A 25,070-nucleotide genomic window follows, 5' to 3' on the forward strand; every position below is an offset into this window, starting at 1 on the left:
TTTGCATCAAGCCTTTTGAATGGTAGTGGGCGCAAAAAATTGCAGAACTTAGAAAATATGATACCAAGATTAATAATAAATTGAAAGGAGTACCTGGCAGTTTACATATGACCCATAGGGTTGGTAGTGTCGCTGAGTCCAGAGTGAATCGCAGGGTGTGCTGGTGGTGCCTCTGCCGATGCGGCAGAAGCCTTTTCCTCTTCTCTCCTTTTAAGGCAGGCTGCTTTTGGATTCAAGTTCCTCTCTACATATTTAAAAGAACATGTATATTTGGACTAAATGAAAGGTGAAATAATATATGCATAATAATTCATAGCTGGGTTGCGAGACAATGATGGAAGGATGTATAGGTTACTAACATGATGTGAACACCAAATGCATTATTTCTTTGAAAACGCATATTTTCTTCAGAATATAATCACTGGTTGAGATTAATAGCGAGTTTCAAACTTGTCCAATGAGGGCTATTTTGTTGGCCACGATGCTCAGATGTATTTTACTGTGAACTGAGCAACAGCTGAAAACGCCTTGAAAAAACACCTCAAATCATGTATTATCTCTACCAACACTCAACAGGCTACAGCAATGGATAAGCCACAATGGTACACAGTTGGATCACTTTGAAAGCCAATGCTTGAGTGTTGAACAGACAAGAACACTATTTTTTAAAAAAATCAATTGCAATGATCAACTAACTTTTTAAGTGTAAGACCATAATTCCAGTCTTGAGCTGATCAGGGAAGCTTCTGATGATCCAGCATCGTCAGCGATGGCTCTGTGGTAACATTCTCACCCGAGTCAGAATGCTGTGGGTTCAAGTCCTACTCCAAGATGTGAGCACAAAAATCTAGGCTGATAAGTCAGTGCAATACTGAGGAGGTGCTGCACTGTCAGTGGTGCCACCTTTCTAATGAGGCAATAAACCAAGGCTCTGTCTGCACTCTCAAATAGACACAAAAGATCCCAAAGCACTGCCTTGAACAAAAAGTAGAGTTATCCTGGTCAATATTTATCCCTCAATCATCGCTAAAACGAAATTATATTATATTATTATAACATTGTATTTGTGGGACTTGACTGCACACATTTCTTGTATAACATCAGTGACTGCACATCAAAAATATTGCTTTGGCTTTTTTAAAGCACTTTGGGACATCCTGAGATTGTAAAAGATGCTACAAAAATAAGTCCTTAAGTCCTCAATATGAGGGAGCAGCAGGATCCCATAAGCGATAGACATGAGTTAAATAAAAGGCACTTGTTTCTTATTTCACGGCATTTTACATTTAAAAAAGTATCCAATGATTACAAGTAAATATTGTCCCAAGATCAACAGGAAGTTAGGAGTCCAGACGGGAAAATGATCCTTATTAGCATTCCACACAATTTTTGAATCCGAAATTGAACTGTACATCACATTTGCAGGTTATTGGAAAACACTGGGCAGCAACGTGAAAAGTGTCACATTAACATGATCACAAGCCTAGTCTCATCAAATAATCAGAAAGGAGCATTAATATCAGCTCAAAGGGTGCGTGTTGGGATGACCCATACAATTTCCCTTGGGAGCTGTTGGCAAGTGTGCGTGTTTTAAAAATCAATTGCTAGATATTTTGGTTAGATATTTTAGGAGATCAGAGTGCATGGTTTAAAAAAAATCCAGCTCCGTGGATTTCACCAAGATTTAAGCATATAAGATATAAACAAAAATCTGACAAAGAAACCCCATCAGAAAGAGGAACATGTATTACTTAAAATTTTATTCTGCTTGCTGAATTTATCAATCGCAGCACTTTAGGATTAAATTCCAATTCTTTTGTAACAATGTAAAATTTAACAATTAAAATTATACGCATTACTGTTTACTTTGAGACCAGTTGATCATGGCAGTATCATTGATATTACTTAATCTTGTATTTCAGAAGTCAGTGTCAACTCAAAACTGGATCATTGTAATACACCACATTTTGGGTGAATTATTCCTGCTAGAATTATTCATGCCAACATGGTCCTTGCTTAAACATGATAGCGTCATTTTCCATCTACTATCTACTGATATCAAAAAGGAGATCAAGTTTTTCCCGATGCAATAAAAACCATTAAGGAAACCGGCTATTGAGGAAAAAATACACAAATAAATTTTGCCATGCTTTGTTCCCAACTGGGTTGTTCAATGGGGCAATGAATTGGAGAATCAGCTGTGGACTACAGCGTGCCTGATTTTCTAGTATGCCTGACTTTCCGGTCACTATTAATTGGAGGCCACAAATTAAGCACTCGGACTTCCACATCGAACATGCCCATCAGTGCTCTTCAGTGAGATTCCATATATTTCTGTGCAGATTGAAGGACTGAACTAAGTGACACAGTTAGATCTGAGCGTAGTCAGCCACAACTATAACCAGATGTGCACCCACACTCCCTAAACTATGGCTGATTGCAAACACATGTCTAATGCCACGTTACAAATATTAAATTCAACAGAATCCACTGCTCTTCCCCAATGTTCTACCCTATTCCCTCTTGTTGTGGTCACGATTGTATTGGCAGCAAGAACCACCTGGGCATCTCCACTGTTTACTTCCATGTGGGTCTGATAGAAAGCATCATCACCCCATTCACAAGTGAATGTGGTCCTACAGCCAAATATCAATTCTGTCCATACACACACGATCTTTCAAGTAAAATTGGCTGAGTATTCGGGAAGGAACCATGGCTGATTTTGTCCCTTCCTGCTAATGCAAGCTGATTTTCAAATTGGCCTCCCTTGTTATTTGCTGGTTTCACAAACTACTTTGAGCATGTGGCTGTTACCACCACCCCAACTTTGTTTTTCCACTACTGTAAGCTGGTCTAGAACTCTAAACTCTGTTAAAATTAACGACTTGCATTTAGAGAGCACCTATTATGATCTTAGGTAAAGGGTTTTACAGCCATTGTTCATTTTGAAGTGGGGTTGCTGTTGTAATACAGAAAAGGTGGCAGCCGATTTGAACACATCAAGCTTCCAAAACAGCAATGTGATAATAGCCAGATAATTGGCTTTACTGGTATTGCTTGAGGGATAAATATGGACCAGGATACTGGGGATAATCCTTGTTCCTGGTTTTCTTCAAGATAGTACCAGGGGATCAATGCTGAATAAACAGTACCTCCAACAGTGCAGCACTCCCTCAGTTTCTGCTTGGAATGTGAGCCTGGATTGTGCGTTCATGTTGTTGGAGTAGGACTCAACCCCACAACCATCTATCTGACTTGAAACCCACAATCATTTGATGCAGAGACAAGAGTGTTCCTGGCTGAGCCTTGGCTGACATAGTTATGTGAATAGTGTTAATGAAGAAATGCAAAATTAAAAGGAAAATCACTATGCAAAGAGTATCCACTATGCCTAGATGGGGAATGGATGACAGTGGGAACATTCTGCACATATACACACCAGGTGCAGGGCAAGAGCAGCTCTATTTGTAAAGAGGATTCAGAAATAAGGTTTTTATGGTCACCAAGGACATATTGAGCTCCAAGTTAGCTCATAACATCTTGGCTAATGTAGCACCGAGTGGGTTTTTGTCATCTGATATCACAAATGGATAGTGGATCGAGGAAAATGGATTGCAATTCTTGCTTAGTTCGTTCATTGTAGCAAATATTACAGTATTGGTAATTACCAGGACAGGGGCAGAGGATATGGAGCTGGAGTAGTTGGGAGAAGGTCAATTAACTTCAAATTGTGAAGTGATTATGTTCTCCCCTCCTACTTTCTGACCACCGCTGTTTCCTTCTCTTTGGAACATGTGGGATATGGCTCGGCAGGCATTATTTTCTGCCTGGTCCCTTTCTCAAAAGGCTTTTTTATGTGAAAGCCTTTTGTCCACGGGAGAAGTTGCCGATAAGCCCAATCCTGTAGATACCCAAGATTCCAATCTGCAAACTTTGCACAGGCGTTAATAAATTCAGGAGCAGGAACCTGGGAGTTAACTGTACTGCTCTTACCGATAAAGCACACTGGGGATTGAACATGAGGCTTTCCTTAACTGTATGGATTGAGGTGACTGAGCTGCCAGGGAAAGCTGGCAATACAACTTTAAATGTAAATATCTGCTACTAATGCTAGAAAACAACGACTAAAATACTGAGTCACAAAGCCAACCTCGAGCCTACTGACCTCGGACTTGTTGTTCCAAGTTAAGGATGACGGTAACTGCCTGATGAAGAATAAGTAGTTTGGTTTGGGGTTTTTCACTCTTCAAGTGAAGTTGACACATTCGCCCGAGCTCTTTAAATGCTTCATTGATGTCTCGGACACGAAGACGCTCTCTGGCATTATTTGCCATTCTCCTTTCACGCTCTCTTTCTGCTTTTTGTTCGGGATTTAGGTCCTCATCTTCATGATTACTGTGCAGGAATATTAATATACAGTGCTAAATTGCAGTCAATACAAATTACCCGAGATATCATAACCAGGATCAAAAGCTTCTATGGACAAAGGGTAATTAAACATTTCAATATAGACTTACCATGACCTTCCTCTGGACTGCATCTTGATGTCTTTTTTAGATCCTTCATCATCTGATCTCTTGTCTTCAGATGAGAAAGAGTCATTTGTGTTCTCATCTTTCTCTTCTGTTTTGACTTCTGCTGGGCCCAAGGCAGAAGACTGACTCTGTAAACTTGATAGTCCTGTCCAAAAATATAAGCACCCCGAGGTCAATCACTATTTCGAGTGGCAAGCTATATAATTTACTTGGGGAGATTTAGAGTTCATATTCAGTAAAATAATGTCATTTTGAATTAGGTTGCTATAAAGAGATACCTCTGTAGTTATCCTGTGCCTGGTGATTTAATTCTGCACTTGAAGGGGGTACTGTATTGGGGAGGATCGAATGGTTGCTATGGAGACTGACAGATTCATCCCGATGAGAACCAACCTACAAAAGATGACAATTTATTCTACTATTGCCTATGATTCATTGCCTATGATTAAACTATCATCCAGTTGATTTAAACATAAAAATGTAAAAAGAGGATTACTCTGTACGGTGTAGAAATTTATAAAATGGAATTTGCGTCTAATAAGCACACCCAATTTTGTATCATCTGTGGAGTATGAAGCAGGCTCCATTATACAGTGCAATATTGTGAAGTACACAATAGTGACAACATTCTCAGATTTACAATGAAATAAAAGCACAAATACAAAGTTTCTACATTAACGTACACCTAATAATCTGAGTAAGGATGATATAAATGTGCTGCTTTGTGTTACTTAATTTTCTATACCCCCCCACCCCGAATCTCCACAGTATTCTCTTCAGTCTGGACAGCAAGCCACAAACACTTCCGACCGTGTACAATGCAATTTGCAAACTTGAGCATTCTGCAAAAGGACTCCACTTGATCCGACAGAAATGACACTCAACCCAGAGAACAAATGTACGTAAGGAATAGGATTTTGAACCTGGGCTCAAGTTTAGGACTGTGTTAAATTGTAGCTATCGAGGTGCCCAAAAATTTGACATAACCGGAAAGCAAACAATGAAAAATAAGTACATATGCAATTCATGCATAACGGCTCCAGTCATATGCACTGAGGAACTGATTTGCTCAGAATATTATGTATTCAAGCAAAAATACCAATGCTTACTTAATGCAGCACAATAGTTACAGTGCTGATCCATTTTAATTCACTATTACACATTCAAAGTTTTTCCACAGATCATCATAAAAACGGAAACTCCTTTTCAATCTGTTTGAGACATTTGAATTGCATAGCAACAGTTACAATATGCAAGGAAAAGCCCAAATAAAACAAACTCATAAAGGTTAAAGTACACTACATACAGGAACAGCAAACTTAATGTGCACGCTTACAATTTTTGATTTATTTAATGACTAATATTTATTTAAGTCTTTAATATAATAAAACATCCCAAGGCACTTAACAGGACCATTATAAAACGAGTATGACACTGTACAACACACGAGGATTGTTCTAATTCAGGTCAGAAACCCCAAAGTGTTCCATGAAGTCTGCTTGGATCATAAGTTTCTGCACTTTGAATTTGGCTCGGGTGAGCATGAGACATTTCACCTCCGGTATGATTCAACTGACCCACCGTATACTTAAATAAACTTCATCAAAGTTTATTTAACTATACAGTTAACATGTATAGAAAGAAAATTAGCAATACCTTTCACCAATTACAAACAAGAAAAAAAACAATGATATTGGATAAACCTCAACAACTAAACACCATTCCAATGAAACAAATTCCATAAACAAAACCTTTGCCGCAGGTTTAACACAGTAAAGACTAATGCTCACGTGATACTGGAATTTGGTTCTTTGGTTGAGTGCTGCAGTTCTCTTGAGGCACACTTAGATAAGCTTGGAGTCAGAACAGCTTCCCAAAACACCAGGGAGAGAGAGAGAGAGACTCGAGGCAAGCTAACCACCAACAGCAGATTTTCTACTCCAGGAAGGCCAGGAACCTTACTTCTAGCTAACAGAATTTCCAAAACCAGGGAGAGAGAAAAACACTGTTTTCTAGTCTGATGGTCACCCCCTTCTCAACTAAAACTGAAAATGAATCCTTAGATTTTTTTTCCTGGGAAGGAACCACCTGACTTGGTCTTGTCAATCAATCTTCCCCCTCACAATGCAAGGTCCATAAAAGATCCCAGCGTAAAAATAAACAGAACCCCATTTAAGCCATTGAAGTAACAATAAAAGGACTTCGGGTAGATGGCCCGGCAACAATGAGAAAAAACCTGAAAAGGTCTGCTTACAACTGCAGAGAACATGATTTTTAAAAAATCCCTTACTATCCTGTGACGTTAGTGTACCTTTAAGTCAGATGACCCAAAACCACAAAAAAGTAGGTAGGTTTTAAGGAGTATCTTGAAAGAGGAAAGGTAAATAGAGAGGTGGGAGGTGTAAGGATGGAATTCCAGAACTGATGCACAGCCACCAATGATGGATCGATTAAAATTGGGGATTTTCAAGTGACCAGAATTAGTTGAGCACAGATATCTCAAAGGGTAGTGGGGCTTGAGGAGATTAGAGAGAGTGGGGAACAAGGCCATGGAGGGATTTGAAAACAAGGATGACTAGGAATCAATGCAAGTCAGCAATCACAAGGGTGGGAAGTGAACAAGACATGGTGAGAGTTAAGGCAGAGCAGCAGTGTTGGATAACCTCAAGTTTATGCAGGATAGAATATGGGAGGGCAGCCAGGAGTGCGTTGGAATATTCAGGGCTAGAGGTAAGAAAGGGAAAAAAAAGTTATAACAGCAGATGAAGGAGACAGAATGAAGTCAGGCAATGTTATGGAGGTGGAAATAAGCAGTCTTAATGATGGCATGAATCTGTGATCAGAAGCTTTTCTTGGGGTCAAATATGACATCAAGGTTGCAAACCAATTGGTTTAGTCTCAAGGCTGTTGCTAGGGAGAGTGATCGAGTTGGGAGGGTTTTGAAAGTAGTTATTCTTTATTTATTCTATTACAAATGCTCTCAATCCAATATTGAACTTGACTATTCTATAATTCCGTGAATGGTAAGATTTGGATCTTTTATGTCTCCCCTTCCACCAGAGGTAGCAATCGGGATCAATAACAATGGCTTCAGTCTTCCTGATAAATCGTTGGAGGAAATTTCTGCCCATCCATTACCAGGTGTTGGATATGCAATCTAATAATTTCAGCAATAATGTATATTTAAGAAAGACTTATTCCCACTCCTAAATGGGACATTCTGATGAGATGCAGAGATGTGTAAAGTACTTCTTGTTTTACTCATATCCACACTAGAGTTGGGGTCATTACAATCAAGACATCATGGCCAGGGAAACAAACTATTAGCACTTAATCAAAGGTCTTGTACATGATTTTCAGGATTCTGAAGATTCAGTTCAATAAAAGTGTACGTATTTGGATTGAGTAAATATCACCCCTTTTGAGCAATAAAAGTAGACAATCAATGTTATGGCAAAGGGAATGGACAAGCTACAGCTTAAGCGCTTGAGGAAGGGGATTCCTCCTCGTCTCTCATAATTGCCCATCGAATACAATGAAATAAGGAAAGTTTCAGCTGTGCTTTCTGTAGGTGGTTACTGGTTTGAGGCATTAGGAAGTGTAGATCAAACGATCTTGCATTCCTGATTCAAGAGATCAGTTAAATCAGAGTCAAGACAAGCTCACAATGTCCACAGTAATTAATGTAGATTACAATTGTAAAAGCAGCTTCAGATGAACCAATTAACAAGGACCTTCCCTGGAACCCAATGGCTTCTGACATGGAAAAGAAATGACACTGTTGAGAGATTTATGAAAAGTCATCCCTTAAGAGAATATTTGCTTTCTAGAAAAGCAAAGGATCTAACCAGAGTTACCTTCCAGTAGCAGGGGAGCCATAATAGGCCAAAATCTCACCACTTATGAAATTATGGAATTGCCTGTTTCAATATTGAATATATAGGACTGACAACATTTGTAACAGAATAAAAGAAAATAACCTCTTATAAAACACAGATTCTGCCCAACAGAAAAAAGAAATTGAAGTACATTCATTTGCACTCCCAAGCTCTCTTAAATGTGCAGTGGTAGTTAAAGAGGAGGAATAATTTGCAACCTTAAATACTGAAAGCAGTCCAAACTGTGAGGGATAAAGCAACTGAAACCTGTTTTCAACAACACAGGGGCCCAACATGCACCTAATCTCAGACAATCTAGTCACACAATCAAGTATTTTCCTAAAATTACACAATAAAGGAAACAAAAATACTCTTGGAAAAAAGAATGGACTTACCTTGCATTAAGTTGACCTTTCTCTACACCCTAGCTATAACACTAACACTAATTCTGCACTCTCTCCTTTCCTTCTCTATGAACGGTATGCTCTGTCTGTATAGCGCGCAAGAAACAATATTTTTCACGATATGTTAATACATGTGACAATTATAAGTCAAATCAAAAGGATACAAGATGCCAGTTTCACAACTCGTCCCTGCAAGTGCTTCAGACTCTGAAAATGATACTCAGTTCCAGGATATGGAATATACATTCACTAATGACACAGCACTCTCTACATGCAGGAAGACATTGAAGAGTCTTATCTTTGTAGTTAAAAAAAAAAGATGCCTGGCAGAAGTTAAATAAAAAATGCAAGGATTCAGGAGGGAACCAAGAACAAGGGAAAAGGGAAGAATTTTCAAGCATTTATTAAAAGCAGAAAGCAAGCCGGGACAGTGCAAGGCCCGTGTTCGACAAACAATCACAAGGATTGGAAACCCTCTGATTATTTTTGAGCTTCTAGGAATTGAAGATTAATCTTCAGAACACTGCTATAAGCAACCCAGGAGTAAAAAAACTTGTTTCTTTCTTTGATCACTTCAATTTATTAGTTACTAAAAAAATTGCAGACAGGATTGGGATGAAGAGAGGATGTGGCTTCGCAAGGCTGTTTCACCAAGTCCAGTTTAATCCATTTGGTTAACACAAAGCCTCTTTCTAAATGGCCTGGGAAGGCAATAAGCCTGGAGGATTGACCGTATCAAGATGTGGAGGCAAGGTTCTATGAGTTTTAAAAATTCATTCATGGGACATGGGCATTGCTGGCTGGGCATTTATTGGCCACCCCTAGTTAAGAGTCAGCCACATTGCTGCGGGTCTGGAGTCACATGTGGCCAAAACAGGCAAGGATGGCAGTTTTCCTTTCTTAAAGGATGTTAGTGAATCAAATCAGGTTTTTTTATGACAATCGACAATTATTTCATGATCATCATTAGACATGTAATTCTAGATTTTTTAATTCAATTTTCACCATTTGCAGTGGCGGGATTTGAATGTGTCCTCACAGCATTGTCCTGGGTCTCTGGTTTACAAGTCCAGTGACAATAGCACTATGCCACAGTCTCCCCAATTGTCTGAAGTAGTTAGCAGGAGTCAAAGACATTTAGCTTTAGTTTTGACAACATTAAGCTGAGGGAAATGAAGGCACATTTGATCTTTATTAAACATATAATTTACAAAATGGAATCTCTATTATCTGCCACAATCAATAATGGAAATTGGAAGATAATCACCTTCCAAATTTTAATCTTACATGCAAGGTAATGCAATTCCCGAGATGAAAGAATTAAGCGCAGTACAAACTTGAATAATATTGAATTTAATCTTTGAGCTGCAAAGTTGCCTGTCGGACACGATGCGAATGATATTAAGAGGCTTTACAAAATGCATCTTGCAGAAGACTTTATCCAATGAAGAATTTAGCAGCTATAATTGAGTTTTCAGTGTGTTTATTCAGAGAGTTCAATGTATTAAAAATGGTTACTGTGCCAGCAAATTACCAACTCACCTGCCTGAGATAATTACACCATTTTATTTACTCATCCCCGAGTCATTGCAATGAATGAAAGAAACCACCTTGGAGAGGTTTTCATCACAATACTCTTTCATCAGAAACCTCATCAAAGAAACATGCCAAAGTATTTTCATATGTACCCAATTAAAAATTGTGCGTTTTAGAAACAAGAACAAATCATTACGCAATGTAAGTACCTTACCACAAGTAGTTACAGACTTTGAACGTCTTTCAACACATTAGTTGGAAATCAAAACGATGCATCAAGATGAGCAAAGACTCCCGAACTAAATGCTTTCATTTCCTACAGTCTCTTAAGGTCGAATTCTCTTCCCCTCGCCCATCAATCCTCCTATTTGAGATTACACAGCATGGTGCTTTTAAGATATGTGATCTCACTCCTATAACTAGTTAAAAACACAATATCCAATACCACTGGTCAATGTGAATTTTAAAATACACGAGCCACATCAGCGAGACTTCTGTCACAAAATTACTAATGGCTTGCATAAACTGTATCAATAGTGAACACGAAATACTCGTTTAACAAAAACTGAAGAAACAAATTAGAATCACTAGCATATTGCATCAGTACTACACTTGAGTTTTTGGAGTTAGATGGCACAGTGAGTGCATTCCATGTGATTCGCAACTGGAGTAGGGTCCGTTATTAAAGATGAGATTGCAGAGTACTTGGAAGTGCATGATAAAGTAGGACTGAGTCAGCATGGCTTTGTCAAGGGGAGGCCATGTCTGACAAATCTGTTAGAGCTCTTTGAGGAGGTAACAAGGAAGTCAGATAAAGATAGATTTCCAAAAGGCCTTTGACAAGGTGCCGCATAGGAGACTATTAAATAAGTTAAGTGCCCATGGTGTTAAGGGCAAGATCCTGGCATGGATAGAGGATTGGTTGACTGGCAGAAGGCAGAGAGTGGGGATAAAGGGGTCTTTCTCAGGATGGCAGCTGGTGACTAGTGGTGTGCCTCAGGGGTCAGCACTGGGACAACTTTTCACAATATACATTAACAATTTGGAGGAAGGAACTGAAGGTACTGTTGTTCAGTTTGCAGATGATACAAAGATATGTAGAGGGACAGGTAGTATTGAGGAAGCAGGGGGGCTGCAGAAGGACTGGGACAGGTTAGGAGAGTGGGCAAAGAAGTAGCAGATGGGATACAATGTGGAAAAGTGAGAGGTTATGTACTTTGGAAGGAGGAATGGAGACATAGACTATTTTCTAAATGGTAAAATGCTTAGGAAATCAGAAACACAAAGGGATTTGGGAGTCATTGTTCAAGATTCTCTTAATGTTAACGTGCAGGTTCAGTCGGCAGTTAGGAAGGCAAATGCAATGTTAGCATTCATGTCAAGAGGGCTAGAATACAACAGCAGGGATGTACTTCTGAGGTTGTATAAGGCTCTGGTCAGATCCCATTTGGGGTATTGAGTGTAGTTTTGGGCCTCATATCCAAGGAAGGATGTGCTGGCCTTGGAAAGGGTCCAGAGGAGGTTCACAAGAATGATCCCTGGAATGAAGAGCTTGTCGTATGAGGAACGGGTGAGGATTCTGGGTCTGTACTTGTTGGAGTTTAGAGGGATGAGGGGGGATCTTATTGAAACTTACAGGATACTGCGAGGCCTGGATAGAGTAGACGAGGAGATGACGTTTCCAATAGTAGGAAAAACTAGAACCAGAGGGCATAACCTCAGGCTAGAGAGATGATTCTTTAATACAGAGATGAGGAGGAATTTCTTCAGCCACAGTGTAGTGAATCTGTGCAACTTTTTGCCACAGAATGCTGTGGAGACCAGGTCATTGAGTGTCTTTAAGACAGAGATAGATAGGTTCTTGATTAATAAGGGGATCTGGCGTTATGGGGAAAAGGTAGGAGAATGGGGATGAGAAAAATATCAGCCATGATTGAATGGCAGAGCAGACTCAATGGGCCGAGGCGCTTAATTCTGCTCTTGTGCCTTTTGGTCTTATTAGGATTCAATGAAGGCTTATTAAGTATTGAATTTGTATAAGATTTAGGCATTTTCCTTCTAGAAAGCTTTCCTCGCCCGAGCTTTGGGTTGCAGTAAGCTTTTGGTTCTCTACCAAATGGTTGTTCCTGACGTGCAGTATCACGTAACTTATTGAATCATGGTGGCTGAACTGATCCTAAACAGCCCTCATTATCCACACATGCACACTTTCTAGTATGACGTAGCAATTTAGGAGCAGGAAAAGCCTGTTAAAATTTCCCCTCCTTGCCTGGGGACACCAAGACCAAGTCTGGGATCAAACCTTGGATCTTCATGATCCAATAATGCATTGCACACAACATGGTGCATTTACTTTGAGCTTTGGAGGGGAGGACATGGCAGGCAAGACAAAAAAACCCATATAAATCTAAATTTTATCTATTGGAAGCCTCAGTCTGAAAGGTGTTTTTGAAATAGATAACCTAATAGGTCAACTTCAAAAGATAATTAAAGTAACACATGTTCAAATATAATGTTCAACCAAGGTATGATTCAAGTGTATGGTAATCTGACTGGCAGAAGGCAGAGAGTGGGGATAAAGGGGTCTTTCTCAGGATGGCAGCTGGTGACTAGTGGTGCGCCTCAGGGGTCAGCACTGGGACAACTTTTCACAATATACATTAACAATTTGGAGGAAGGAACTAATTTTGGCTAATACTGAATATTTATGATAAATTTATTGAATACATTTTCTAGCTTAAAGCATTAACAGTATAAGTAACTAGAATATCACTTTCTTTTAGTACTATACTGAGCTATACTGAACTGAATTACGTACATTTTTCATTCAATATCCATAAAGTTAATTCACCTTCCACAACACCAATAAAAAGATAATTATGTTCTAATCCTAGTCAACAGCTTGAAGGAACAAAATTGCCAACACAGTACATCTATTAAGGCTTGTTAGCAGTGCCGATTCAATTTGCTCACCCCCAGTGAATCTCATAATCCCTATTTCTGTATGAAATCCTTTTCCAGCCAACTTATGTAAACGTTAGGTAACTTGGTCTCAAAAGGAACATTAAACTCAATTAGTAAAGTCATTATTTTCCTGGCAATAGCCTCAGGTAACTTCAGCTGAAGTAACAGTTTCCACAAGAGTAATTTGTGGTATATTTCAGTTTCTTTGCCCCAATCCTTCCTACAACATGAACCTTTAAATAAGGGTTTAGTTTTACACAAAGTGCCCTTTTCCATTTTGCGAATACTTGTAAGAACTTGATAGCAAACTTTCTAGATGGTGTATAATGACGAGGCCTTTGAAATTTGCAATTACATTGTAGCTTGCAAGACATGTAGTTCCAGTTCAGGTTCCATCCAGAAAAATTCTTGCTTACATTGTTCCAAGTTCAATCTGACTATATCTTTCTAAACCTTTAACTGTCCTGGTTCATTTAAGAAAAGAACAAAAATGACTTCATCAGTTTTTGATAGATGAATTAGGTTGCATAGACTGGGATGTTTCCACTGGAGTTTACAAGTGTGAGGGGGTGACTTGATTGAAATACAGAAGACCCCGGAAGGTCTTGACAAGGTGGATGTGGAAAGCATGTTTCCTCTTGTGAGTGAGTCTAGAACTGAGGGCAGCAAAATTAGGGGTTCCATTTTATAAAGGAAGAATTTCTTTTCTCTGAGGGTTGTCTGACTTTGGAACACTTTGCTTCAGAAGGCAGTGGAGGTGGGGGTCAATGAATATTTTTAAGTTGGAGGTATAGATTCTTTTTGGCAAGGGAATCAAAGATTATCGGAGTAGATGGGAATGTAGAATTCAAAACACAAACAGATCAACCATGATCTTAATGAATGGCGGAGCAGGCTCAAGAAACCTACTTCTGCTCCTATTTTGAATGTACATGGACATCATGTGCACAGAGCTTTTGACTAACTTGAAAGAATCTTGGTTAAAATAAGTCCTTTCATGAGTCAACTTGCTGCTAGTGGTCAAAGGCTGTTCACTTATGCTTATTTCAGTCATCTGGGTTACAATGACATCATGAAAGTTAAAATATGTCATCGTGGACTCGAATCCCTTGGTAAAGCCTGTTGCCTGTCCTATACAATGGGTAATCAGAGGCAATGCCAATAGTTTTGATATTTGATAGTGCATTGGCCACGATTTAACTGTTCGTAGCAAAGAGCAGTCAAAATATATGGCAGGTAAATAAACAACAGAGAAACATTCACAGCAAAAAGACTTATTTTAATGCTTTCCAGAGCAAGCTTAGATATTGTTGGTTTATGTTAATCCTAAATTGTTCATCAGGGTGCTGCATTCTCAAGACCAACATTTTTGCACCTTTCTGGTGTGAAAAATTACAATAATTCACAGCAATCTTCAGATGTGTAAAACAATTTCTGTCAGCCAACTAAGTCGCAATACATCCCCTTCACAACATTCCTTTTATCCCCAAGATGGAGGATGGAACAAAGAAACTGAAAAGACAAAATAAGTAAATCAACTTAAACATTAAAAAAAATAATAGATTGTGAGGAAGAAAAAATAGGGAAGATGAGGGAACAAACATGGCAAAGAAAACATTAGGGCAGGAGGAAGAAGTTTTAGTTCAGACTGTGTTTAGTTTAGGCATGCAGGGTTGACATTAAAATAATGAAGGTACCAGTTGTGACCAAAAGGCAGCTTTAGCACATTTCAAATAATAAGGTTTTATTACTATCGCAAGCACAGTTTGTATTTGTACATTTTGTTTACTGCAAGGCAGTCTGGTTGAAGAGAAAGAGGGATTCATTGGAGAAGGAACATATACAGGGATCCATCACTGCACTACATGAACTGAAAGCGTCCCAACCTTCAGAGTTGTACAGTGATTAACATGGGAGTTAAAGCTATCTCATGGCATAAAACACATTCCAAGTATTAAAACACCCAAATATTACATGTACCAAATATTTTAACAAAGTGCAACCAAAAAGAATCAGTAATATTTTAGCAAATAGCTGCAGAGATGGTGAACTTATCAGTAATTCAGCCTACCTGAGACGCTTCAGAAAATTGCCCCTAATGTTTTAATGATCAATTAACACATCTGGTACTAAGGAGCCAGTATTAAAAGAATGTAACCTGTTGAAAATGTAAAAATAGCCATCGGCCATTAGGGTATTTATCTGATTTTTTTAAAATTGGGAGAAGGAGAGGAAACAACACCACGTTAGAGAGAATGAAAAGCAAAGATAAAAGTGAAAGTGCATTAGGCAGATTTGTATGCAATTCGCTGGCCTTTATGAACTCCAAACCACTCACCAAGCTTAAATTATTATAATGTACTGTTATGATAGATATTCTAAATGCTATAGAGAACCTCTGAGTCCATTAAACCAGAAGTGACTGGACAATAAGAAAATTTACTTAACATTTCTAATTGCAATTTTTAGAGGTTTTTATTGACTTTAGAGGTCAGGAGTGACGAATCCCACACAATTGATGTTTAATGTGTGCTAATTAAAATTAGCCATAATATTATCTCACAGGAATGGTACTAAACAAGTAGCATTCAGCAAATACTATCAAATATCTCTACACCAATCAGAATACAAAGTTCTCTGTCAATGCCGCACACTACTTATGCATAATTTGTAAAAGGTTCAACAAATGAGAAAAACTAATTCAGTAATTCTGAATACTAATTAAGTCATGACGAAAAAAACCCGAAAATATTAGAATTTAGAAATGTAAAGCTAAAGTGGCCAATCCAACCAACACCGCATCATTCTGAACACATGGTGGCGCTTCTGCATCAAATCTGGAGTCACCAAGATCAAATTATATCAACAGAAACTTTCATTTGCATTCCTCTCTGCTTCTGTTAATAGCAATAACTAGGAAAATACTGGAAAATTTCTCCTCCCCCATTAATAATTCTTGTCTCAAAAACAGGCAACACTCTAGAATTACCATTAAGTTGCTGATTCTACAGCTTAACATTGCCTGAACTTAATGAAACAAAAATAATCTGCTTTTTCTCGCGACTGTGACCAAACTGCAGAGAGCAGTCCCACATCCCCATTTCAGCTTGCTGAAATGATTAGAAAATCAGAATGATTCAGTAAGTAGTAAGAACACAAGTATAGTAATTAAAATATGGTTGATCTTGAATTAGTGCATGAACTAAAATTGCACCTAATGTTTACACACTAAAAAGCCAGCAAAATGCTGCCACTGGAAATAGTTGTTTTTACAACACACATCAAATCGAGAACTTTAAATACATCATAATACTGGACAAATTATAGAATCATAGAGCTGGAGGTGGTCATTCGGCCCATCGAGTCTGCACCGACAACAATCCCACCCAGGCCTTTATGCCCATACATTTACCCTAGCTAGTCCCCCTGACACTAAGGGGCAATTTAGCACGGCCAATCTGCCTAACCTGCTCATCTTTGGACTGTAAAGTTTATCTGTGTAAAGTAGAAAACGTGAATTTCCAGATATTTTAAATTCGTAATCAAAAACTTGGTATATTTCTCAATCTGCCCAATATTTATAGGACAAGATTTTCCAGTCCCCTCGCAGCATGTTTTCCAGCGTTGGAGGCGGCTCCAGCTTGCCATGCAGGATCTTCCACTCCAACCGATATCTATGGTGCTTTGCGTGGCTCGCCCGTGCCGTCACCAGGGATTGCCCTTGGTGGGATTGGAAGATCCTGTCAGCAGGAAGGTCCACAAAATCCCTCCCATAGATTTCCTTCCGATCATAGCAGTTTGCCTCAAGATATTTCCCTTAAGAAGGGCCTAGATTAAGACTATGAAGCTGAAGGTTAGATTCTAGAAGAACGAGCCAACCAGGCAAAGGCAAGAGAATGCATGATCCTTGCAACTTCTGAAACAGCAGCTTGTAAAAGCAAGTGGTGACAGATCCACCAGGACCTTGCAATAGGCGCTGTTCTGAAAAGTTGCATTCACAGAAATTAATGGGGGGGGGGGGGGGGGGGGGGGGAATCCCTTCATCAAGACTGTTAAAAACAAATATTAGTACATTTATGGCAGATCTGCCTGCTTTGATTCTGACAATAATGAAGCCTATTTAAGCAGCAAGAATTGTGCTACATCAAATCTTTGACATCAACTGCCTTGGAAAGAGAACGGGTCAAAGGGGCTTTGAATAAATTTTTTTGGACACTTGCCTTCTCCATTTTCTATGCCCAACTCCATTCTTCACCTCTCTAGCTTTCTTATTTGGATATAGTTCCTTAGGCGTTGGCCAATATTTAATATATCCCATTATATCTTTAAGAATAAATTATTTCAATATTGTAACTTTTTTTTAAACCTGAACCTCAACCTAGTATTCAATTCAGGGGCCATCGCAGCCAGGCTCAATCCAGTCTTCAAAAGCAAAATACTGTAGATGCTGGAAATCTGGAATAAAAACAGAAGAGACTGGAAATACTCAGCAGGTCAGGCAGCATTGTGGAGAGAGGAACAGATCTTTGGTCAACATGAATCGTTAATCCTATTACTCTCCTCACAAGTGCTGCGAGATCTATTGAGTATTTCCATCATTTTCTGTTGATTTTCAATCCCTATTCACTTGGCATTCACACAAGCTTATCAGCAGCTAGGTGTGCAGAAAATCAGGCTGAATCTTCTCTTCTGATTGAAGAAAGTTGAGAACTATTGTCCCATTGTTTCACTAAGTGCAAAGATAGAACTGAATTTACTGCCACTGAGACTAGCGAGGCTGTCAGATTTTCCCAAAATACTGTTTTTTAAAAAAAAAGGCAGCCACCAAATCATGATAATCTAAACCACCTAAAGGGAAATATTTGACAATGTTGGGTTATGGGTACAATGCGTAAGATAGATAAGCCATGATGTACTGAATGGCAGTGCTGGCTTGTGGGGCATATTGCCTATTCCTGTTGCTCTTTCTTCCATTCTCATCTGAAACACACTAATCCTGGAATGAAGGGACAAGGCTTTCTTCTGTAAGGAAAGGGCGGCATGGTAGCACAGTGGTTAGCACTGCTGCTTCACAGCTCCAGGGACCTGGGTTCGATTCCCGGCTTGGGTCACTGTCTGTGTGGAGTCTGCACATTCTCCCCGTGTCTGCGTGGGTTTCCTCCGGGTGCTCCGGTTTCCTCCCACAGTCCAAAGATGTGCGGGTTAGGTTGTATGGCCATGCTAAAAAAAAAATTGCCCTTAGTGTCCATGGATGTGTAGGTTAGAAGGATTAGTGGGTAAATATCTAGGGATATGGAGCTAGGGCTTGGGTGGGATCGTGGTCGGTGCAGACTTGATGGGCCGAATGGCCTCTTTCTGTGCTATAGGGATTCTAAGAGAAACATTTTATTATAAAACTATTAGAAACCACTGATAGTTTAATTAGATCTTTTTCTTTAAAAGTTACAAATATCATTAACAGAGTTTTATACTTTTTTTAAAATTGAGAATGTGAGCATTTTGGAGTCAAATGAAGTAACTGAGCTTTCATGCACAAAACATGCATTCAAAAGATAGTCAACAAAGTTCCTCCAATATAGTAACCTGCTCGAGCTGCTGTGCAGAACTTTTTCCCTTTGCCTGACCTCGTGAAACCACTCTCAATGCAACTGGGATTGCTTTTCAAGGCAATTAGCAAGAATGTGAACATTAAGCCTGTAACCTATATTCGTTTGACTCAGTTGACATTTATCGCTGGGCCATAAGGTTGAGAGTTGAGGCCTGTACTGGGAGAACTGAGAGAATGCTGTAATGTTGGAGAAAGATACATTAAAATTCAGTCTTCTGTTCTGGTGTTCAAGATGGACAAAAAAGATCTTAGTAATGTTCCAATAAAAACAGCGAGCTCCAAGTGGGGTGACCAACATTCCTTCATCAACTAATTCAACTTTAAAAAAGTTAGGATTACTGTTGCAGAACAACAGCTGAATTTGTTTAAGTTGCTGCACTTCAAAAAGGTCGAATGCTTCAAAACATTTTGAAGTAATAATGCAAATACAGTCACGACAAATGAATCAGACGTATGAACAAAATTAAACAGACCAGGAGAAATTCTGTGAAACTTGACTTCTATCATTATTTCACAAGGTTCAGTCATCAATACCTTCTTAACATGGACATCCTCTTTTCTTCTAATCTTAATAACATACTAAAATGTGGCTGGCCGACATAAACATAACAGGTGTTCAAACAGTTCTTTGTCTAAGAGCAGCAGTCTGTTCTGCAAAGGCCAGATAGTTCAATTCATTACCATACAGCTGACAGTCTGCAGTTTGGGTGGGTGAATCGCAGCACTGATGACATTTGTCTACAGTTCAATTGCAAAAAAAAATAAATTTTCAAAATAAAAGCCCAGTGCCAGCAAAATTCAACATATGTCCTCAAAGAACAAAATGCAACCATCTACAAATTATATGCCACTTACTTTTCTGTATGCATATTAGGTGGCATGTATGTATCTTAGTTTGGAGTGCTCATTAACATAGTCCTTAAACTTTCTCACCCATTTTCTTTCCTGCCCTCCTGAAGTCATTTGCTTCTTGCTGCAAATTAATTTGTGGGTTAGTTCCACTTTGTGGAACCCAACCTAGGCATTTATGCAGTCCCAAGAAAACTTTCTCAAACAATTATGCTTTTTGAACAGATGCATAATTTTATATAGTTTCTTGATAACATTTTAACAGCTCAAGATTCTTTACAAATTAATTAATTTGTTGACTAGTTTCGCATGCTCTTTAAACTGCGCGTTGACCTCTTCATCACAAGCAAAAGAACTTGCTGCTGTATTCAAATCAGTCAGTCAGTGCCAGCCCATTCTTGCGTTTAATATTGACAATAATTATTCTATCATGGCTAGTCTACTCCCATCAACGTAACTAAAAATAATAATCATTCATTAGGAAAGGGAGGGAGGCAGCGACATTGTTTGGAATCTGGCATTAAGAGGTGCATCAATTGAGCTTCATTTTCAATCCTCTTGCATCCTTCCTTAAGGAAGTATCTTGCTATTACAGTACTTGGCATCTACCCTGGATAAAGTTGGGAATTTTCAAATCCATGACATTGACTAAACAGGACCATCAATGGCATTGGTGAGTTTGTAATCCACCCCCCCCCCTCCCCCCTCCCACCGCCGCCGCCACCACCACAACCACCCAGGACAAATATTCAAAATAGAAACCATTGAGCAGTTGAGCACTAAATAGAGAAAAGTTTACACATTGCAAAGCTTAGACGACTTGGCATTGCAAAGTTCAGCCAAGGCATCAAGCCCACTTCTGGATGAAACTCAGTGAACGGTGCTGCCCTTGCAAACCTCTTCTCACCAACCTCCATTGGCTCCATCTCTAAATGCAATGAATTTTTCATCCTTCTCTTTGCTTACAGCCTCTCGAGGAATTAAGGGCTATGGGGAGAGAGCGGGTAAATGGAGTTGAAATCAACCATGATTGAATGGTGGAGTGGACTCGATGGGCCGAATGGCCTTACTTCCGCTCCTATGTCTTATGGTCTTATGGTCTCTCTCATGGCCTGGCAGCCATCCTTACTTATGCAACTTCCTCCAAACCCACGTGCCAGGTGTCCTCTGCTCTCCTGGGTAACCTCCCACCCACTGCTTTATCGTCTGTATTTTTCAAGTACTTTGCATGCAACACTCTAGAACCAGTCCTAAAGCATCTTTGTATTACTACCCACTTCTCTCTTTGATGGTCTTTGGTCATTCAAAAATATGTGGGTTAGGTTGATTGGCTATGCTAAATTGACCCTAGTGTCAGGGGAATTAGCAGGGTAAATGTGTGGGGTTATGGGAATAGGGCCTGGGTGGGATTGCAGTAGGTACAGCCTCGATGGGCTGAATGGCCTCCTTCTGGACTGTAGGGATTCTTTGAACTCCCTAAATCTCTCTGCTTTAAGCTCCAATGTGGTTTGAAATTTTTACATCACAGGCACTATATAAATTCAAGCAGCAGTCATCTACTGATGGAAAACTTGTTATAGATACTTTTCAAAACACAGAAAATGCTTTTCTTCAGGCTGCATAGTATTTTACATACTAGAAAATTCCCACGGAAAATGTACACAGCTTTGCCCACAAAGATATTTTACAATCAATGGGTCCAGATACCAGAACACAGAAAACAAAAGAGGAAAGAAAAATCTAACTTTGTAAAGTTTGCCAATTAAAATGTTTTTTTTTAAAGTCTTTCATGTTTTAGACCAAATGTAGAAATACAAAACAGAATGCTGGCCTCCTGCCAGATATGATTCTCAGGGATCTAAACTCTTTGATGTTTACTGCCACGGCTGCTGAACGGGTATAAATTGTTGCTAAATGTGGGAATGTCCTGGAACCAGTTCAAACTGAAATAAAGCCTTCGCAGCAATGAATCCAACTTCATTGGATCTAAGGCTAGACTTTTGTCTAAAGCAACTGGGGAGGGGGGGGGGGGGGGGGGGAGAGATATGATGGGAGAGCAGGGGGGAGGCAACAGGGGAGCGGGGGGGTGAAGGGGGAGAGGCAGCAATGGGGGAGCGGGGAAGAGGCGACTGGGGAGTGGGGTCAATATAGGTAAAAGATGGTGAGGGCACAAGTCAAACGGGGGCAGGATTGTGGGGGGGGGGAGTGGTAGGAAGACAGGAGTGAGGGCACGTGCAGGGATAGGGAAAGCAAGGCTAATTAGGAAGTACTGTAGGGCTGAAGAGGGAGCATTGGAGGAGTGAAGAGGGAGTGAAAGAGTGCATGTGCATTGTGGAGTAGGATGTGCGTGCAAAGGCAGGGAGGAGAGAGAACGCATGAGAGGAGGAAGAGTATGGGGCAATACTCTCCATGCAGTGAAGAGTTCCAATAGGATCCAACAAAGGTTGCTGGCAGCAAAAGGCGCAGATGATATAAATAGATCAGGAGATAACATGCTGGTAGCTGCCATGTATTTTGTTCTATTCCCCATATCTCCTCTTATTGAAACCACCTCCTCCCTCACAATGCAAGGAGGAAAGCTTCAGAACGGGGATAATTCCAGTACTCGGAGCCACTTTCTAATGTGCTTAAGTACAAATGCAGTATAATTTGCACAACATCCAGTTTTATTTTGCAGTATGTAACACTTGAGGCCTGTTGCAATCATGGCTAAATATGTAGAACGTGTGTCTCTTTATTTCTACTCAAACAACAGCTCTGGAAACCTTACATTGGCAGCTTAATTTAAATTCCTGGAGCATATCGCTTTCAAGCTGTGCAGCTTTTCCATGAAAATTCTCTCATATATCAATGGCTCCCACATTTTGAAGACAAGATGGATTTGATTAATTGATTCTATCTGGGGACTAATCTATAAATTGTTTGCTTCAATGGATATTTCCACTACAGCTGTTCTCAAATCCCTTTCATTAAAAAGCTCAATTTCACAACCACAAATTAAACATTGCATTCCATCAGTTCTTGTCCCTGTTCGTGCACTCTTGGCTAATTCACTTTTTCAAGTAAATTTCCAAGCTTCTGCAGTGCATATCATCTTTGCCTGGTTTACCCATTCGCGCTATAAAATTTGACGGACAACATTTGTGCCAGTAGTTACACATCTGGAAAAAATGTAAGCATAAACCAAAATTCTCTGTGAAAAGTCTGTTTTCTCCATAATGACTGGATTCCACAAGGCAGCAACCTCAACTTTTTTTGGACAGGGGAGAGAAGGCATTTGTATCTCAAAAAGAAAACAAGTTGCAGGTGCAGTTTGTCATTGGCTTTCTTTCCATCAAGACAAGAACCTTGCGCAGACATTTTTTTTTCCTGCAAATACCAATCAAGGAACATGACTTTCTCCACCAACTTCAGGTTTAATCGTGCTCGGCTACGGGTTCTGTTTTGGAGAATCAATGGCAGATATTTGACATTATGACTACCCACAGTCATCTTAATCATTATAATTGCAACAACATTACAAGCCACTCAAAACTTTGAATAAACCTGACCATCCACAAATCCGGACTCCTCAATACATTTTCACCGAAACCACGTTCCAACATCATCCACAACAGTCAACACGGCTTTAAAAAGGTAATATCCAGTGCTGCAGTTAGTGCTGACATCAATGGAAAAGGAACAGTAAAGAGATTGTAAATAAAAATACCCTACGTACCTGTCATTAAAGTTTTAGATTAAAATGCTTTGTAAAGTTCTTTATGCAGATAGAATGTCATCTGACACTTGCATCTAGTGTTACTGTACTGTTACTGGCTGAATAAAGCTGCTTCCAGGTCATAAAGGCTGTTGAGACAGGAGTAGTCAGTAAAACATAAAAGTGCAAGGATCACTGATTAGTACATTCAAAATACATATTAACTATATAACCTATAAGTGTAATTTTAGCTTTCTGAAGGACTTACTACAGAGGATGGATATTACCTTTTCAAATGCTCAACTTTGTCAATGACAAATATGACAAAATTCTCTTTAATCCGATACTATTTGTAATATTAGTGCAAATCTGCTTACATTTCGAGTGAGCTGTTTCGGATAGCCATTGTCTTAACCCAAGAGACAACATCCGATAAAATAGCAATAGAGGTCAGTGACAACTGGCGCATTCATAACTCTAGCTTCATTTATCCAGAGAAACAAGACAGAGACAAAGTGGACTGATTCAACTGCCGCATCTTAACCCAACTGCAATATATACAGTTAAGACAATTATTGCAACAAGTACAACTCCTTCACCTGCAGTGACATCTCATTACATAGTCCAGCATTTTGAAGTCGCAAATGTGCAAAAGAAAAGCAGAACTAAGAGGCCATTTTTCAAGGAATAATTTCTACATAATTTTCTTGGCAATAAACCACATATTATTTCTCAGTAAACCTGACAATCAGCAATCCTGGGAAAATAGTATGCGGAAATTAGATGTGGAAGTAGAACATACGATTTTTACTGAATATCTAATACATACGCCCTGCAATGTTTTACAGCAGTCAATTAATCTCAGGGTTCAACGGACTTAAAAACTCAAATTCTATTTATGTGGTCCCAGCGATATTAATATTTTTCAATTTAGATTGAGCACAATTTTGAAACAGGTGTGGACAAACTTTTTAACTGAAAGTCGAGTTAAAAATAAAACTATTTCAGAATGAATTTCAATTGTGCCATATTATTAACAAATTTTCATTGTCAATAGCATTCAAAGTAAACACATTACATGGCTCTTGGTAATAATTAAACGAGACTGAGCCAGAAATCTGAAGTTCAATTAAAACTGTTTCAACTTTAAAGCTGTAACATGGCATTTCACAGATGCACAAAGCTTATTTCCTGTAAATGTAGAGTTTTACTTGGACGAAACCCAAAGCTTCAATGGAAAACCAGCTATAAATCAGGGTTTTGACAGGAAGAGGTGAAGGGAAAAATCAGAAGTGCAGGATCTGAATATTTTAGATTGGTGTTAACATTTTCCCTGAACGAGGATATGCTGTATTGTATACAAGTCAAATTAAACAGTTGGTCAATGCATGAAAACGTACTTCACAGAAAGGTGATTCCAAGCAAATTATTGCAATACATTAGTTGTAAGAGATATGTTTTATATCATGTTGTGGGGGCTTAAGAATTTCTTGGGAAGTGACGAGGGTACAGAAATCAAATCACAGCCTAGCTATGTACTGTTTAGACATTTTAACTCTTAACAGTGATGGGTTCTGAACACACTCAAACCAGCTACAT

General features: G+C 39.2%; 1 protein-coding gene across 6 annotated transcripts in view; it reads right to left on the reverse strand.

Moving 5' to 3' along the window:
* The window catches only part of tcf12 (transcription factor 12), a 254,110-nt gene that overhangs the window by 3,277 nt on the left and 225,763 nt on the right, over positions 1–25,070 (reverse strand). For 5 of the 6 annotated variants that reach the window (XM_078241431.1, XM_078241430.1, XM_078241428.1 and 2 more), the window contains 4 exons: positions 4,814–4,928; positions 4,518–4,680; positions 4,166–4,395; positions 94–244 (listed from right to left, as the gene is read on the reverse strand). In XM_078241431.1, coding sequence (XP_078097557.1) covers positions 102–244; positions 4,166–4,395; positions 4,518–4,680; positions 4,814–4,928 — 651 coding nt within the window. In that variant the 3' untranslated portion in view covers positions 94–101. The remainder of the gene's footprint in view (positions 1–93; positions 245–4,165; positions 4,396–4,517; positions 4,681–4,813; positions 4,929–25,070) is intronic. The other variant, XR_013500784.1, reaches the window with a different exon arrangement.

The sequence above is a fragment of the Mustelus asterias genome, chromosome 24, assembly GCF_964213995.1.
Source record: "Mustelus asterias chromosome 24, sMusAst1.hap1.1, whole genome shotgun sequence".
Lineage (NCBI taxonomy): Eukaryota > Metazoa > Chordata > Chondrichthyes > Carcharhiniformes > Triakidae > Mustelus > Mustelus asterias.